At 36.6% G+C, this 18,622-nt stretch overlaps 1 protein-coding gene and 1 pseudogene across 1 annotated transcript; one reads left to right on the top strand and one right to left on the bottom strand.

Moving 5' to 3' along the window:
* Positions 1-3,341: 3,341 nt before the first annotated feature.
* Positions 3,342-4,791, top strand: LOC116133248 (uncharacterized protein At4g19900-like). Its single transcript, XM_031418957.1, has one exon. It carries the CDS (start codon positions 3,342-3,344, stop codon positions 4,680-4,682), a length of 1,341 nt encoding a protein of 446 aa, XP_031274817.1. The 3' UTR covers positions 4,683-4,791.
* A 5,735-nt stretch (positions 4,792-10,526) lies between these two features.
* Positions 10,527-13,489, bottom strand: LOC116133218 (annotated as a pseudogene).
* Between the last annotated feature and the right edge of the window lie 5,133 nt (positions 13,490-18,622).

Genomic DNA, 18,622 nt, shown 5'->3' with positions numbered 1-18,622 from the left:
GAAAAAAGCCAAAAACTGTCGACTTATATGTTACTAATGTGAGCCCTTTTTTGCTAAAATTAATATGTCTTTTGTCAAAGAAAACGTTGGCGCACTTTTGTATGCTAACGTGTGTCGTGTTATAATAAAAAGTTGAAAATATGTTAAAACAAAAAAAAATGATATTAATTTAAGGGTGATAATATGAAATAAATACAAATAAGGGTATTAACTTGTGATTTTGTTAAACCTTAGTGGGGACATACCGTTTGCTCGTTAAATTAATTTCAAAGTCAATGCCCATCTTCCTCTTTATTTATTAATACTGTATTTTGCTATTAATTGTATAATCATAATTCATAAAAATTTTATTATACAAACTAAAATCGCATCCTTTTGATTTGAAGATTTGTACAATTAATTAGCGTCAAACACCCATTGTTAATCTGCACATTACAAATTTCAAAATGTTTTCTTAACAATGTCGGATAAATATTCAATCCTGTACCTAATTATCTAAAAAGTATATCTTTTATTTCAAGAGTAGACGACTTTTTCCCACCCAGGGTGTACCTTAATGACACTTTACCACTAAAAAAGTTTCAAAATACCACTTTTCCACTCAGAGTTTATATTTCGTTACTACTCAAAACCGATTCTATTTGATTCTAGCAGCAAATATTCTCTCTGTTACCACCATTTGAACATTTGGTATCATCTCTACAAAACTCATCTCACCAGGACTGTCTCAAGAACATTTGTGACCCTAGACAAAAATTACTTTGGGGGGTTTTAGAGAGCAGATGCTGGAGAAATGATGGGTGGTGAAATTGGTGATTTCTAATGCTAGGATTGACAGGAAAAGACTTGAGAAGTCGCGGCCCAAAAGGTATTGGTGGCTGACGATTGGTGGAGTAAACGGATGAGGTAAATAAGGGTTTTAGTGAGAAGGCTGAGGGGAGGAAGATGGTGGTATTGGGGAAGGCCAATGATGCTAGGTACATGCCAAAAAGGTCGGAAATGGTTGTCGCACACGGTGGAACTAGGATGTGAGATTCATAACAAAATCGGCCAAATCGAGGGCTATAAAGGCTGGGAAAACACTTGGAAAATGATAAAGTGATTGTTCCGATCGATTTTGGTGAGAAAATTGACCGAAATTAGCTCCAAACGGCCGACGACGGAAGAGGGGTGGAGATGATTTATGTGAATGTCGAATTGTGGGATTGAATTGAGGGTGAGTAATTTGAGACATGTAAATGACCATGTTAGCCTTTCATTGTTAAAAGAAATTCAATATGTTAATTTAGGGGTGTAAATTAGAATATATGAAACTAGAGGTACAAACGTGCTATTTCGTCAAACTTTGGGTGAGAATATAAGTAAAAAGTTTATAATAAATTTGGGCCTTTTGGTTTTTTTTGGGGCCCTTTGGATTGGCTTAGATAAGAAATTATACATTATTTTTATTTTTGTAATATATTTAAACAAATTTATAAAAAATTTGGCCCTATTTTTTGGGGCCCTAGGCAGGTAAGGTACCCTTTGAGTCGGCCCTACCTTTCGTTCCCACACTTAATTTCTTGCCGATTGTCAGCCATCACAAAGCTAGATTTTCCTGTTCATAGCTGATTTCCGGTGGAAAATATTTAATTAATCACCACCATTTGATCCACTGGCCTCCACTCTACAAAACCCCTCTTACTGTGGCTCCTGATAACTCGTCGAACGCTGGCTAAGAAAGTGAAGTGTATTTTGAGTAGTAATGGAATATAAACTTTAGCTAGGAAAGCAGTATTTTGAAATTTTTTGCATGGTAAAGTGTCATTAAGGCAAACCTTGGGTGGGAAAAAGTGGTTTACTCTTAGGGTGCGTTTGGTTCAAGGAATGCTATATTACTAAGGAATGCTGTATTATTGGAAAGATAGATTACTAGGGAATCTTTAGAGAAATGTGTTTGATCGGTTGGAATAAATTGATGAATATGTTATAATAATATGTTTGGTTGGGAGGATAAATGAGTGAGTATGTTATGTAGATTACTAAATTGCCCTCCTTTTTAAATAATAATATAATATTATTTTTATTATTATTTTATTATATTATTTTTAAATCATTTTTTTAAACCCCCTATATTTGAAATTTTACTAAGACACCCCAATCATATACAACTTTAATTTATAGCAAAATCACCCCCACTCACCCTAAGCCACTGTCGGTAGCCGCCATAATAGCATACGATCGGCTAGATCTGGTTGGTTGTGCACCGATAAGGCATAATCCGACCAGATCTACCCGTGAATATGGCTGCCACGGCCAAAGATATGGTTGTGAAATGGCCATAGATCTGGACGTGAAAATGCTAGATCTTTGGTCGTGAAACGGCGACCATTTCATGGCCAAAGATCTGGCCTTTTCACGGCCAAATCTATGGCATTTCATGGTCAAGGATCTGGCATTTTCACAGCCAAATATATGGCGTTTCACAGCCAAATATATGACGTTTCACAGCCAAATCTATGGCTTTTCACGGCCACATCTTTGGCTGTGAAACGGCTAGATCTAGTCGTTCCTTATCGGTACATGACTGGCAAGATCTTGTAGGTCTTGTGCCGATATGACGACTTTCGCCGGCGGCCAGCGATGGTCTTGGGTGGTTGAGGGTATTTTGTTAACTTTTAAACTTTTTTGTGGCAGGGTGTTTTAGCTAAATTCTCAAATATTGGGGGTCTGGGTAATTATTATTTGGTACACATATGAAGGCAAATGTGTCTGAAATGATAAAAGATTAAGGACAAAATAGGGTCAAAATTAAGATTACCTCAGTAATCTTATATTAACACCCCTTAGGAAGATAATATGATTACCCCTATTTTTACCAACAGTAAACACTACTTACAATAAAAAATTACATAATCTTTTATTATTTAACAATCGAATGAAAGAATCTTAAAAACCAAACAAAGATTACAAGATTAATCTTATATTACCCCGAACCGGACGCTAACTTATTTCAAAGAAATAAAACAAAATTATATGGGATTGTAGAGTAGAAGAAGAGCCAAAGTTGGTGTAATGTAAGTAGCTCATAGATACCAAAGCCGGCTTTAAGTACTGGTTTGTCTCTTTCTCTCTCTCTACAAAAGTGAAGTAGAGCCCCACTTGCATGTACATTTTGGTTCCCAATGTCCAAAACCAAAACCAAAACCAAAACCAAAACACATTTCCATTTGCCGCCTCCGCCATTAAAATCTTCTCTTCTTTCATTACTCTTTCTGCAATTTCTTTTTAGCTTCTTTTCAACACCACCAAACTTTCAACTTCTTTTTAGCTTCTTCAAAAGCTAAAAAGACATCGAAACTATGTACCCAATTACCAAACTTTATCAACACTTTCATTATTTTCTTCTGCATTTGCAAACCATTAAAAGATCTGTTTTTTCTTTTCTCTTTTGCTTACCCACTTCCCTTCTTGCTCTTCTTCTTCTTCTTCTTTCGGCTTACAATGCTTTCTCTGTCTTCAGCATTCACCTCCCTTACTTTCCCGCCAAAATCTCTCCGGTTCCCGCCATTTTCTCGCCGGAAAAAGTTGCCGGTGAGTCGCTTCAGAAGTTCAGTTCTTCTGTGTTGTATGCTGTGAAAGAAGAGAACCCACCTGTGATTTTAAAGACTCAGTTGCCTCTTTTTCATAAACAGAACTTTTCCTTGGTGGTACCCATTGATAGTTCTTTGGTTTCTAGACCAAAAAAAGAGCATAAAAGGAGAACCAAGTTCAAAATTCTTCGTTTGGGAGCAAAATCTAGGCGTTTTTCAGCCAAAGTTAAAGAATTTTTTGAGAATTCTTCATGTAAGTTGAAGTTTTTCATGACTTGGATTTCCTCAGTTGAGTCATTCGGTCATAGAGAGTTTTTGGCTTTAGAGAGTTTATTTAAGTCCCATCCCAATGCTTGTCTGGTTATGGTCTCAAATTCATTGGACTCAAGTAAAGGAAATCTCATTCTTCAGCCTTTTTCAGATAAAGGTTTCAAATTGATTGCAGTTAAGCCTGATTTTGATTATATATTCAAGAATACTTATGCTGAAGGGTGGTTCAAAAAATTGAAGAAAGGGAATGTGAATCCTGGATTCATTTCCTTGGGTCAAAATATGTCTAACTTACTTAGGCTTGCTTTGTTGTATAAATTTGGTGGCATTTACTTGGATACGGATGTTATAGTACTCAAAAGTTTTTCCAAGTTGAGAAATACAATTGGAGCACAAACTGTTAATGCTGGAACCAAGAATTGGACCAGATTGAACAATGCTGTGTTGATTTTTGATAAGAATCATCCATTACTTTTTAAGTTCATACAAGAATTTGCTCTCACATTTGATGGTAACAAGTGGGGTCACAATGGTCCTTACTTGGTCTCAAGAGTTGTATCAAGGGTGAATGGTAGACCTGGGTTTAACATCACCGTGATGCCGCCATCGGCTTTCTACCCTGTGGATTGGAGTAGAATTCGAAGTTTCTTTAGAGGACCTCGAAACGAGATTCATTCGAAATGGTTGCATAAGAAGCTCGACCTTATTCGCCGCCAAAGCTTTGCAGTTCATCTGTGGAACAAGCAGAGTAGACAGCTTAAAATCGAAGAAAGGAGTATTGTTGATCATCTAAGGTTGGACTGCTGTATCTACTGCAATTCCTCGCTCTCAAGTTTGTAAGTACACAATAAAGCATGGCAATTTGCTGATTGTCTCATATTCACAAACTGTGATTACAGAAAATAAATGTTCTCTTAGTTAGAGTTTGCTTTTCATTTATCATTTCATTCAGATTCAGATTCTTGATATGTAAATCCATATAGCAGTCAATCCGTATATCCTTTAATTTTTAATCTACTAATAAGACAACGTATTAAATATCAGTGAGAAATGTCATTTTGCTGCTGTTTGTGTATGGTTATGGACCACTCAGATAATTCCACCATGGTGGTTTCTTGTAATTCAATTTTCTTGCAATACATGAAAATCTGAAGAAAAAGTTAGTTCAATCTTAAGAGCAAGAACTAGAACAGATTGGGGTTTTGATCTATATTTGACTATAGGGGACCATAAATGTTAATACTGCAGGAAGAAGCCATCATTTAATTTTGATTTCATTAAACAAATTATGATAGTGATTTTTCAGCTTCCAATCAATATTGGTACCTACTTCATGGCCTTGTCTTCATCACTATGATGCATTTTATCTTTTACTTTTCTCCTTCAGCATGTGCCATACATAATAAAGTTCAGTAGGAGCTTTTTAGCTTGGCAACTATCTCCAGGTTTCTTTTTTTGAAGTTTTTACAGACACTCTGGAAAGATATCAAGGAACAAAAAGATTCGGCAACGTTTGTTGTCATTAAGAGAGAAATAAGAAATAAATGAATTTTCATGTCGCCATTTTCTGTCATGATAGATCCAGATAACAATATTATAGAGCAGGAAATAATAGAATAATCCATGTTTAATTAGTCAAATGACAGAGAAATTCTACCAGTTTATTAAATATGGTTGGTTGTGTCATGTGTTTGAACTACCAGCATGTGTGGCTAAACTTGTTTAAACGTTTGATATTTGTCGTTGATCTGCGTTGGTTATTACATGTGAATATGATGATTACCCAGAAAATGTGATGGGTTCTTCAGGAAGTTTAGTTTGTTAAATACAAATTTGGTGACCTATCTACTACTGGCAGTCACTCTTGAATGGTTAAAACATAAACTTCTTACTGATTCTTCAAAGCATGATTTTCCCATCCATGGCAGAGGTTGACAAAGTCCAGGCGTATTTTAATGCATAAATACGATGAATATTAGGATTATAATACATATAAAAATAAAAATCAAGATTAATGAGAGGTTAGATGCACTTGATCATAGTCATTGACTTCTTTTGTTTTCCTTTAAAAAAACTAAAGTCAAGTTTTTAGTATCTACCTAAACTTTAATATATATTAAAGTTAAATGAGAAAAAGATGCTCTATGGCGGCAAAGCCTGAACTTTTCATTAATATCTTCATGTTTTATGTTTTATTTTTGAGTAAACGACTTTTTCCCGCCCAAGGTTTGCCTTAATAACCCTTTCCCACCCAAAAAGTTTTAAAATACCACTTTCTCACCCATTGTTGATATTCCGTCAAGAGTTAACTACTTTTTCCCACTCAAATAATGGCTTAATGACACCTTCTCATCTATAGATTTTAAAATATCACTTTTCTACCCCAAAAAATAAGCTTTTCGATTTAACTGTGAACGGAGAGCAAACTTGGTCCATGCTATTAGGGTTTTTGAAGAGGGGAGGCCTATGAGTTTTTTGGTGGTAGAAGGTTGGATTTTGGTGGTCATGATTGGTCAGAATTTTACTTTGAAGGGGCGGTTGCGAAAACCTTAATTGCTCGATTGCTAGCGATTGGCAGGGTTGGCGAGAGTAAGGTTTGAAGAGTTTTGGTGAGTGATGATCAGGGAAGAGATGGTGGTGGTGTGGGGTCACAACGATGCCAGAATCGACCGGCTATTGGCGGGATAGGTGGGAAAGTGTTATTAAAAGGTGTTATGGAAAAGTGGTATTTTAATAGTCCGTGGGTGGGAAAGTGTCATTAAGCCATTATTTGGGTGGGAAAAAGTCATTTACTCTTTTGTTAATACCCAAAATACAATTTACTTTTTCAGCCGGCGTTCGGCAAGTTGCCAGGAGCTAGGGTAAAAGAATTTTTGTAGAGTGAAGGTTGGTGGATCGAATGGTGGTGACTGATTGAATATTCGCTTTAGGAATCAGTCAGAAATCAGTTAAGAACAAAAACCTTAGCTTTGCACTGGTCGACAATCAGCGATAAATAAGGTATCGGAGTGAAAAGGTTTTTGTAGAGAGGAGACTAGATGGTGCTGACAGAGAGAATTTTCGCTGTTGGAATTGGCTTTGTGTAGTAATGAAATATTAATTTTGGGTGGCAAAGTAGTATTTTGAAACTTTTTGGATGAAAAAGTGTCATTAAGGGCAAACCTTGTATGGGAAAAAGTCATTTCCTCTTATTTTTTATTTTTCCTTCGAACATATTTTCACGGATTTACAATAATCTTGAATGGTTCATGTTAGTAGTTATTATGAAATAGCATTTCGTGGGGGCTGCACATGGCTAAGTTCCTACTCCTACATATTTTGTCTTATATTCAATGTTAAAATTTTGGGATAAAAAGGCTAATAAAGCGGCGGTATCTGAAGATGGTTGAATTTAGAGAGGGATTGCTGCCTAATTGCTTTGGTGGTCCAAACTCTGTACATTTATTTTCAATCAAGTTACCTTTATGGATTGTCCTTATGTTTACACATGGCATTCTCTAGCCATGTGACTTTATGCTCTTTTGCTTTAAATATATTCATGTTAATCAAGTTCTTTCTCAAAAACATGAGCGGAAGAATAAAATATTTTTCAAGAACTAGTATCCGTTTCTTACCGTTTACATATGAATAACAATGACCCAGAAATGGGTCTCATGTTAATACTATTAGGCTGAGAAAACTTTAAGCCCACCACACCAGAATGCTCATCCAAGAAAAAGATAACACTATATTGAACTAGAAACTAACCATATATCTAGAATCAAAAGAAGCTTTTGTATATGTAACAGCTTAATTGTTCAGATACCTTTGGTCATGATCTCAATTGCAATCTCCACCAGGCTCCAAAAGTAAAAGAATCATAATAAGGGATCAAATGAATTTCAATCACACTTCCAACAAGAACAACATGAAATTCCTGATGACTATTTTATTTTTGTGGTTCTGGAATTGTAGGACTATACCAGTGGGAATAATGATTTAGCATTTACAATGTTATTTCTGGAGGCTTTACAATAGATGCATAAAACCAACATTGAGGACTAATTTTAGTTTCAGAATTACAAGCGCTTCTATAGTAAGTTTTTTCTCGTGGAAAAAGTTTTCCAAACAACATGTTGCAATACAATCAAACAATGGGAGGATGTCACATCAGAGTAGAATACATTGACTTTCTCATTGGCTTGTTGTATTGTGTCATGTAGTATCGAAGATTTTTTTTCTCGTGTAGGTGACCAAAAATACCACTCGCTAGTCACTACTGTCTCTTCACTAGTTGCTCTACATCTAATTCCACCACACCATGCCATTTTCCCTCATTCTGAAAGAGCTTTTCAATTTGCTCCAAAGATTTTCCTTTCGTTTCTGGGACACATTTATAGACAAAAGCAACAGACAGAGCTGAAATCAGTGAATCACTCTTGAATGGTTAAAACATAAACTTCTTACTGATTCTTCAAAGCATGATTTTCCCATCCATGGCAGAGGTTGACAAAGTCCAGGCGTATTTTAATGCATAAATACGATGAATATTAGGATTATAATACATATAAAAATAAAAATCAAGATTAATGAGAGGTTAGATGCACTTGATCATAGTCATTGACTTCTTTTGTTTTCCTTTAAAAAAACTAAAGTCAAGTTTTTAGTATCTACCTAAACTTTAATATATATTAAAGTTAAATGAGAAAAAGATGCTCTATGGCGGCAAGGCCTGAACTTTTCATTAATATCTTCATGTTTTATGTTTTATTTTTGAGTAAACGACTTTTTCCCGCCCAAGGTTTGCCTTAATAACCCTTTCCCACCCAAAAAGTTTTAAAATACCACTTTCTCACCCATTGTTGATATTCCGTCAAGAGTTAACTACTTTTTCCCACTCAAATAATGGCTTAATGACACCTTCTCATCTATAGATTTTAAAATATCACTTTTCTACCCCAAAAAATAAGCTTTTCGATTTAACTGTGAACGGAGAGCAAACTTGGTCCATGCTATTAGGGTTTTTGAAGAGGGGAGGCCTATGAGTTTTTTGGTGGTAGAAGGTTGGATTTTGGTGGTCATGATTGGTCAGAATTTTACTTTGAAGGGGCGGTTGCGAAAACCTTAATTGCTCGATTGCTAGCGATTGGCAGGGTTGGCGAGAGTAAGGTTTGAAGAGTTTTGGTGAGTGATGATCAGGGAAGAGATGGTGGTGGTGTGGGGTCACAACGATGCCAGAATCGACCGGCTATTGGCGGGATAGGTGGGAAAGTGTTATTAAAAGGTGTTATGGAAAAGTGGTATTTTAATAGTCCGTGGGTGGGAAAGTGTCATTAAGCCATTATTTGGGTGGGAAAAAGTCATTTACTCTTTTGTTAATACCCAAAATACAATTTACTTTTTCAGCCGGCGTTCGGCAAGTTGCCAGGAGCTAGGGTAAAAGAATTTTTGTAGAGTGAAGGTTGGTGGATCGAATGGTGGTGACTGATTGAATATTCGCTTTAGGAATCAGTCAGAAATCAGTTAAGAACAAAAACCTTAGCTTTGCACTGGTCGACAATCAGCGATAAATAAGGTATCGGAGTGAAAAGGTTTTTGTAGAGAGGAGACTAGATGGTGCTGACAGAGAGAATTTTCGCTGTTGGAATTGGCTTTGTGTAGTAATGAAATATTAATTTTGGGTGGCAAAGTAGTATTTTGAAACTTTTTGGATGAAAAAGTGTCATTAAGGGCAAACCTTGTATGGGAAAAAGTCATTTCCTCTTATTTTTTATTTTTCCTTCGAACATATTTTCACGGATTTACAATAATCTTGAATGGTTCATGTTAGTAGTTATTATGAAATAGCATTTCGTGGGGGCTGCACATGGCTAAGTTCCTACTCCTACATATTTTGTCTTATATTCAATGTTAAAATTTTGGGATAAAAAGGCTAATAAAGCGGCGGTATCTGAAGATGGTTGAATTTAGAGAGGGATTGCTGCCTAATTGCTTTGGTGGTCCAAACTCTGTACATTTATTTTCAATCAAGTTACCTTTATGGATTGTCCTTATGTTTACACATGGCATTCTCTAGCCATGTGACTTTATGCTCTTTTGCTTTAAATATATTCATGTTAATCAAGTTCTTTCTCAAAAACATGAGCGGAAGAATAAAATATTTTTCAAGAACTAGTATCCGTTTCTTACCTTTTACATAAGAATAACAATGACCCAGAAATGGGTCTCATGTTAATACTATTAGGCTGAGAAAACTTTAAGCCCACCACACCAGAATGCTCATCCAAGAAAAAGATAACACTATATTGAACTAGAAACTAACCATATATCTAGAATCAAAAGAAGCTTTTGTATATGTAACAGCTTAATTGTTCAGATACCTTTGGTCATGATCTCAATTGCAATCTCCACCAGGCTCCAAAAGTAAAAGAATCATAATAAGGGATCAAATGAATTTCAATCACACTTCCAACAAGAACAACATGAAGTTCCTGATGACTATATTATTTTTGTGGTTCTGGAATTGTAGGACTATACCAGTGGGAATAATGATTTAGTAGAAGAATCATTTACAATGTTATTTCTGGAGGCTTTACAATAGATGCATAAAACTAACATTGATGACTAATTTTAGTTTCAGAATTACAAGCGCTTCTATAGTAAGTTATTTCTCATGGAAAAAGTTTTCCATACAACATGTTGCAATACAATCAAAAAATGGGAGGATGTTACATCAGAGTAGAATACATTGACTTTCTCATTGGCTTGTTGTATTGTGTCATGTAGTATCGAAGATTTTTTTCTCGTGTAGGTGACCAAAAATACCACTCGCTAGTCACTACTGTCTCTTCACTAGTTGCTCTACATCTAATTCCACCACACCATGCCATTTTCCCTCATTCTGAAAGAGCTTTTCAATTTGCTCCAAAGATTTTCCTTTCGTTTCTGGGACACATTTATAGACAAAAGCAACAGACAGAGCTGAAATCAGTGAAAAGACAAAGAAGGTTCCACCCACCGTAATTGCATGAGACACAGAGAGGAAGGTCATAGCAATCAAGCCACTACTGACCCCACTCCCCACTGCCCCCAGAGCAGAAGCTTGTGCTCGTAGCCTTAGAGGGAAAATTTCAGATGATAACACCCAACATATGGGACCAATACCGACAGAGAAGAAAGCTCCATTGCCACAAACTGATAGGATTGCCAATCCAATCCCAAGTTGTCCATTCCCCATAAATGTTAAGAGTAAGACTTAGGCCAAGTAAGCAAATTGTCGTTCCAATTGTGCTTACATAAAGCAAAGGTTTTCTTCCCACTTTGTCAATAAGAATTATAGCTATCATGATGAACATAGTTTTGGCAAAACCAACCACAATAGTTGCAGCAAGAAGTTCAGAATTGCTCTCAATCCCAGCTTTTCTAAAGATGGTGGGACTGTAATACACAGTTGCTTCAATACCTGTAATCTGGTGGAAGCACTGGATTCTGCACCCTGCAATCAATATTCTTTTAACTGCAGGAGTTGGATTTATTAATTCACGCCACACAGCTTTCGCTTCATAATGCTCAGCATTGACAATCCCAGCAGCTTGTTTTATATCGGCCAATCTTTCCTCCATTTCTTTTTCACTTTCATTTGTCTTTGAAAGAACTAATCTTGCTTCATCAACCCTTTTCTGCATCACCAACCACCTCGGGGATTCAGGGATCACAAACAGCGCACATCCAATAAAGATTGATGGAAGGATCCCTACACCAAGCATGACCCTCCAGTTTATATGTACTCATAGTCCAGAAAAAGCATAATTTGAGATATATCCGAGTAGAATTCCTATATTTATAAAGATCTCAGGAAAGGAGGTGAGTGATCCTCTTGCAACAGAGGTTGAGATCTCAGCTACATACACAGGCGTGACCATGACCCCAAATCCAATCCCCACACCAGCCAAGACCCTGCCTATCATTAATACTGTAAAAGATGGGGCAAGAGCCATTATGCACCCGAATGAAAAACATTGGCCACAAGGGCTATTGTCCATTTTCTACCAAATACATCTGATGTTTTCTGTTGCGAACCTACCCAGATTTCTTACTCAATCACACACAAAATACTAACACCAGATGTATTCAACATTTCAATGTAAACATCCTGTAAACATTCAGAATCACAGAGTATATATTGTATTGAGAAGTTCAAAATTACGCTCAACTATGGACTATATCTCAACATCAGATCTGCAAGAATTCAATTAACAAAACAATGGAAACAGATATGCTGGACTTCGATGGCCAGCTACCTCCCCTTTACTAACTTCTTTCTCGATCCCTTTTTCATCCTCTGCTGCTCCCTTTATTCATTTCCTTCCTTAACAGAATTTAACCCTCTACCACTAATCTTTCGCCACCTGTCCCTCCACCTTTTTCTTCTCTTCACACTCTTCACACTTTAATTGCTTTCTTTATCACGGTTGATCTCCTGGTGCTTCTTCCCACGCCTCTTATTATATACCAGCACTTCACATATTGTATCATTTTCCCCCCAGCTAAAGTACCCAAAAGTGAAATTAGGCTCAAAATTCCAACAAGAACTTCTTGTTGCACCTCACTTATCTTTAGATCTTCCTTAATAAATATAATTGCTCCGGACATTACACCCACATCTGCAGAGTGATTAGAACGCTGTGAATTAATTTGAACCACACACAAACAATCCAGCCAACATGGCAACAACAAATTGACTATCGTTTTTCCCCGTACGATGACACCTAAAACTATTTCTCAAAAGTGAAAACAGAAGCAGTGCAACATTTGTAAACGGTTGGTCAAACAACATTAAATTTGATAGTTCAACACATAATCTACCATACTCTTCGCTATTTCGAACTGTCAATAAATAATGAGGACTAAGCTGATTTTTAGGTTTTGAATAAGATTTGATAACGCAGTATTTTCCATTATAAACATTAATCTAAAATTTTAGAACAAAAGTAGGTTAATAAAGTACAATTACACCAAAACAAAAAGCAGAATTTCCAACCATTTAATAGTGCGATGATGTGCGATGATTCATAATCACTCCACACTCTTCATTTCCTTTAAAACATTAATTGGGTTGAAATAGAGAGAAGAAAGACTAACCATAGCCAAGAAGCACAGAATTGAGAGAAGCAAAGATGGCACAGGCAATAACATATTTGTTTGTGCCACCATTCTTAATAAAAGTCAACTCTCCTTGATCATTTCCATGAGTATCCGTTCTCTGGTACTTGTTACTGTTCCTTGCAACCCCATTTCTTGGGCCCAGATGATGTTGGTTTTGACCTAAAACAACTTATGTATCCATTTGTTATTCTTTCTTTAATCAATCGCAATTAAACACGTGTTATTGCGAGAAAGTGGCTCCGAATATTGTTTATTAATTAATGCGACAAATATAACATCAGGGGCAGTTTATTCATTTGAAGTTAAAATTTAATTAAAAGGTTATGTAGTTTATAAATGTTAACTAAATAGCCTTATTTTTTATTAAGCTTAATTAAATATGATTAGGAGTTAATTAGGATTAATGAATAATTATTTAATCTTTTAAAAATTATAATATATCCCCAAAGAGTTAAAATTCTTGCAAACAAACCCAAACACCTTCTTCTTCTTCCTTCCGCCATGTTAACGCATTCCTCTGCCATTAACATCTTCTCCAACACAGATCCTCCTCCTCCTCCTCCTGACATTTCGTCCAGGTATGTGTATCTCTCTTTCGATTTCATATTTCGATTTACAAAGATCTGGGTTATGATTTTGATTTAGCATGGATTGGGTTTGGGTTATGATTTTGATTTAGTTGTTTAGGTTGTTGGGCTGTGTTTGATGTAATGGAAGTTGAAATGAGTGAAATATGTTAAAAATTTGTTTTGGGTATGTGTTCTGGGGTATGATGGATCGATTGTAGGTGGAGATGACTGAAAATGTGTTCTGAGTATGATGGATCGCTTAAGCGATCTTCTAAAAGTCTGGTGTATAGGAGCAGATCGCTTAAACGATCTTCTAAAAGTCTGGTGTATAGGAGCAGATCGCTTAAGCGATCAGTAAATGGCATAAGATCGCTTAAGCAATCATGGTTATTCATACTGGATCGCTTAAGCGATACACCAGACCATATAAGCGACTGTACAGATTTTTTTTAAAATATTTGAACCCTTAGTACAACATTTAAGAATATTTTTTTTCTTGCATTACATATAGTTGGCTAGTATTACACATAGGACAAGTTGTTTTGGGTGTTGAATATTTTGGTGAGTGGGTGGAGGAAGAAAGTAGCTGGAAGTGGATTGGGAAAAACAAAGAAGTTATACCAATTGCTGTGAGCACAGATGTTAGTTTTGATGAGTTGATTGATGAAATTATTAGAAGAGGTGATTTGAGTTGCTTGCGTAGTGATATAGTTGTGAAGTATGTTTTAAGCAGAGTAAGGTACCTTCTGCTCTATTAAAGTCGAATGAAAGTGTGAAGTAATGTATGATTGATGTGGCTGATAATGGTTCGAGGCCGATTTTAAGGGTTTCTTTTGTAGAAAAACCGCTGGAGTTGGTTCAAAGGAAGTGGATAACGAGGAAGTAGGCGGAGATTTGCCTGGTTTTAATTTAAACTACAAGGCCATTGATTTGTTAGTTGAAAAATTAAGAGTAGACGGTGAATTGGGTGGTGAGGAGGACACTGTAGAAGAGGTTGGTGATGGGGGGCAGAATGAAAATGTTGAGGAGGAGGACCCTATACATGTTCCCACAGATGTAGAGATTCCTTTAAATACAGATTATGCAGAAGGAGTAGATTGTGAGGAAGAGAACACTAAAGTAATTAATGCAGGTTCAGAGGGGGCAATTGGAGGTAGTAGTGAATCAGCTCATGTTTTTACGGATGGATCAGAGTTGCGCATTGGGTATATATTTGACAACAAAGAGGAAGTGGTGAGGAAGCTAAAACTTGTTGTCGTGAGAGGTAATTTTGAGTTCATCACCAAAAAGTCAAATTCATTTGCTATGACGGTTGCATGTCGTGATCGAAAGTGCAAGTGGCGGTTTTATTGTAGAAGGTTGGCGGAGTTGGAAAAATTTATTCTTAGCACATATACCCATGAGCACACATGTGGTTTGGGACATATTTTAGGTGAGCATCGACAAGCGTTCACTGATGTTATTGGACAATTTGTCAAAAGTCGGTTCGTTGAAGGGAAAGGTCCATCTCCTAAAGACATTCAAAGACTTGTGCGCACAAAGTTGAGATGTGCTGTTAGTTATTGGAAATGCTAGAAAGGGAGATAACATGCACAAGATTTTGTGAGGGGCACGCCAGAGCCAGGTACGAAGTATTAGAAGCGTACTGTTATATGCTTGAGTTGACAAACCAAGGTAGCAAGACGGCTTTGAAGTGGGACATGAATATGATGTTTAAATATTTTTTTGTTGCTTACAGTTCTGCTATAAGGGGTTTTGTAAACATGAGAAAGGTGTTGGCTGTTGATGGTTGCTTTCTAACGGGAAAGTATGGAGGTACATTGTTGGTGGCCACTGCACAGGACAGCGAGAATCACACATATCCTGTTGCATGGTGTGTGGTTGACTCTGAGAATGACGAGTCGTTGACTTGGTTTTTTTGGCAATTACGTACGATAGTGCCTGACAGTGATGAGTTGTGCATAATATCCGATTGGTACAACTCTATAAAGAAGGGGATTGCCACTATTTACTATCAAGCACATCACGGATTCTGTATGGATACCTTGGTGAGAACATAAAACAAAAGTTTAAGTGTGCTGGCCTCCTTCAGACATACTACATGGTAGTAAAAGCCTATCGGGTTAATGAGTTCGAAGAGCACTTCCAGCAAATCCAAATCAAGGATGATAGAGTTGCTAAGTATTTTGAGCATGATGTTGGTTTCGAGTGATGGAGTAGAGCTTACTTTCCTAGAAAAAGGTTTGATGTCATGACCATGAATATAGCGGAGTCCATAAATTCGAAGTTGTTAATAGAAAGAGAGTTTCCAATAGTTGCACTTTTTGATGCAATCCAGAGGACATTGTCATGGTGGTTTCTTGAGCGTCATACAGAGTCATATAATTTTACTACAACCCTTGTTTCGTCAGCTGAAAAATTATTGCAAGAACGTATGGAACTGTCAAATGCACTATTTGCCTATCCTCTTAATGCTCAAGAGTTCACTGTGCGCAGCTATGGTCCGGATGCCGTAGTTAACCTTGTTAGTAAAACTTGCAGCTGTAAAGTGCTTGACATTCAACGTTTACCTTGTCCTCATGCACTAGCAGCACTGAAACACCAACAGAAGCCGAATTTTGGTTCAAGAATTTGCATGGAACTTTGCTCCCCTCTCTATATGGCAGATCACTAGATGCTAGCTTATTCAGAAACAATATATCCAGTGCCTCCAGAAGAGCAGTGGGTAGTACCGCTAGAGTTGGCTGACATTATCATCCATCCGCCATTCAAGAAGACAGCAAAGGGGAGAAAAAGAGTTAAGCGTAGTCCATCATCCTCTGAGGTTCCCCGAAAAATGAATAAGTGCTCAATTTGCAAGCAACCTGGCCACAAGAGAAGCAGTTGCCAGAAGGAATCACATGCAGATCCAAAAATTTAGGTTTGAAGAATGATGAAATTCAGGGAGTTGCCAAGGCCAATCGTTGATGAGTTATTGTTTTCAATTATTGATGTTTTAAATTTTATGTTACCTTTAATAAATCATTCTTTACATTTAGTATTCTTGTTACATGGCCTAAATATTTGTTGGTGATTTTAGTTTGGAATTAGGTTATCAAATTGAGGAGAAAGTATGGAATTAATACGTGTTGGTAATTTTAGTTTGTCAAAATTCAGGAGAAAAGCTGGAAAAGTATATATTGCCCATGATCGCTTAAGCGACTACGTATATCGCTTAAGCGACAAAGGGTTTTTCAAACCGAATCGCTTAAGCGATATCACGAATCGCTTATGCAATCGTGCACTTGGGCAGATATTGATTCTGCCCATCACATGATCGCTTAATTGACCAAGTGAAAAAGACAAGAATCGCTTAAGCGATATCACAGATCGCTTAAGCGATCATGCACTTGGGTAGATTTGATTTTGCCAATCACATGATCGCTTAAGCGATCTACGATCGCTTAATCGACCAAGTGAAAAAGAAAAGAATTGCTTATGCGATATCTACAGTCGCTTAAGCGACCCTGTGTAAACGAAGTTTCTTCGACTATTAAACAAATTTTTTGTGCAAATGGTTTTTGCACAGTTACAACTCCGTACATAAAATTGTTAGTTGTTGGCAATAAAGTATTCTTTATTGAACAAATCGTGCGGAGCTGTAACTGTACAAAACTATCTGCACAAACAATCCGTTGATTAGTCTTTCAAACTTCGTTACTCCTTAAAATAATAACTCTTTTAAAATCAGACCGAGAAGAATCTCAAAAGAGTTTAATATTTATCAATGCTCTAAACATTTCACCATCTTCTTGTTTATCCATATCACAACTATGAAGCCATTTTATTGCTCGAACTCTTAACATATAGGGTTTACGATTCGTTCAGTGGACCATGACCGTTATTATATTTATATTAAACATATAGTTCTTTTACGTCAGTATGAAACATAAAAGGTGTAGAATGTTTACGTCTATGCTAAACATATAGGGTTTACGATTCGTTGAGTGGAACGTTAAGCGATTTCAGATCGCGTAAGCAATCATGTCCTAGGCAGAATCGCTTAAGCAAATATTAAAATATTCCCAAAATATTTGTTTGTTTAATTATTTAGTAAATATTAGTTTATATTTTTTATTACTTTTAGAACCCTTAAGTTTATTAATATCAAAATACCGACATAAAGAATTTTAAAATTTAACAAATACACCCCCACCTACCCACAGTGCCAGATTCCGGCCACCACCACTGGAGTCTGGCCGAGAAAGGCGTTACGATGCACAACGGTTGGATATGGCCGGTAGGGCGTCGATTTGACCTTTTTCGGCCAGATAGACCACAGATGTGGCTGAAAAAGGTCAGATCACGGCTAGATCTGGCTGTCGATGAATGAATAAGTCTAGATCTGGTCGTTAGCGACGGCCAAATATATGGCCGTCGTTGTCGGTCAACGATGCCCAAGATTTGGCCGTCGTTGACAGTCAACGTCGGCCATTTCTTTGAAAGTCAATGACGACCAGATGTGGCCTTTTCTGGGCAGATACACAGTGGATCTGGCCGAAAAAGGCCACATCAGTGAATTATCGACCATTTTCGGTCATTTGTAGCCGTCGGCGGTAGCCAGCATATTGGAAGTTGGGTGTGTGGGGGTGTTTTTGTTAATTTTTAAACTTTTTTAGGTAGTATTAATGAAATTAATTCACTTAATGGGTCTAAAATTAATTAAAAAAAATACTAATATTTCCTAAATAATTAAACAAAGAAATATTTTGGGAATAGGATTTGTAATATTTATAGGAATATTCAACCAAACGCACCCTTTATGTTTTGAACAAAGAAGAAGAACTTATGTTCACTAAGATTCCATGGTTACCTTAAAAATATAATAACGGTCATGGTCCGAATGAATCGTAAACCCTATATGTTTAGCATAGATGTAAATATTCTACACCATATATGTTTCATACTGACGTAAAAGAACTATATGTTACCTTATAAATATAATAACGGTCATGGTCCACTGAACGAATCGTAAACCCTATATGTTTAGCATAGACGTAAACATTCTACACCTTATATGTTTCATAC

The sequence above is a fragment of the Pistacia vera genome, unplaced genomic scaffold, assembly GCF_008641045.1.
Source record: "Pistacia vera cultivar Batoury unplaced genomic scaffold, PisVer_v2 Contig267, whole genome shotgun sequence".
Taxonomy (NCBI): Eukaryota; Viridiplantae; Streptophyta; class Magnoliopsida; order Sapindales; family Anacardiaceae; genus Pistacia; species Pistacia vera.
This window is presented reverse-complemented; position numbering and strand designations above follow the sequence as displayed.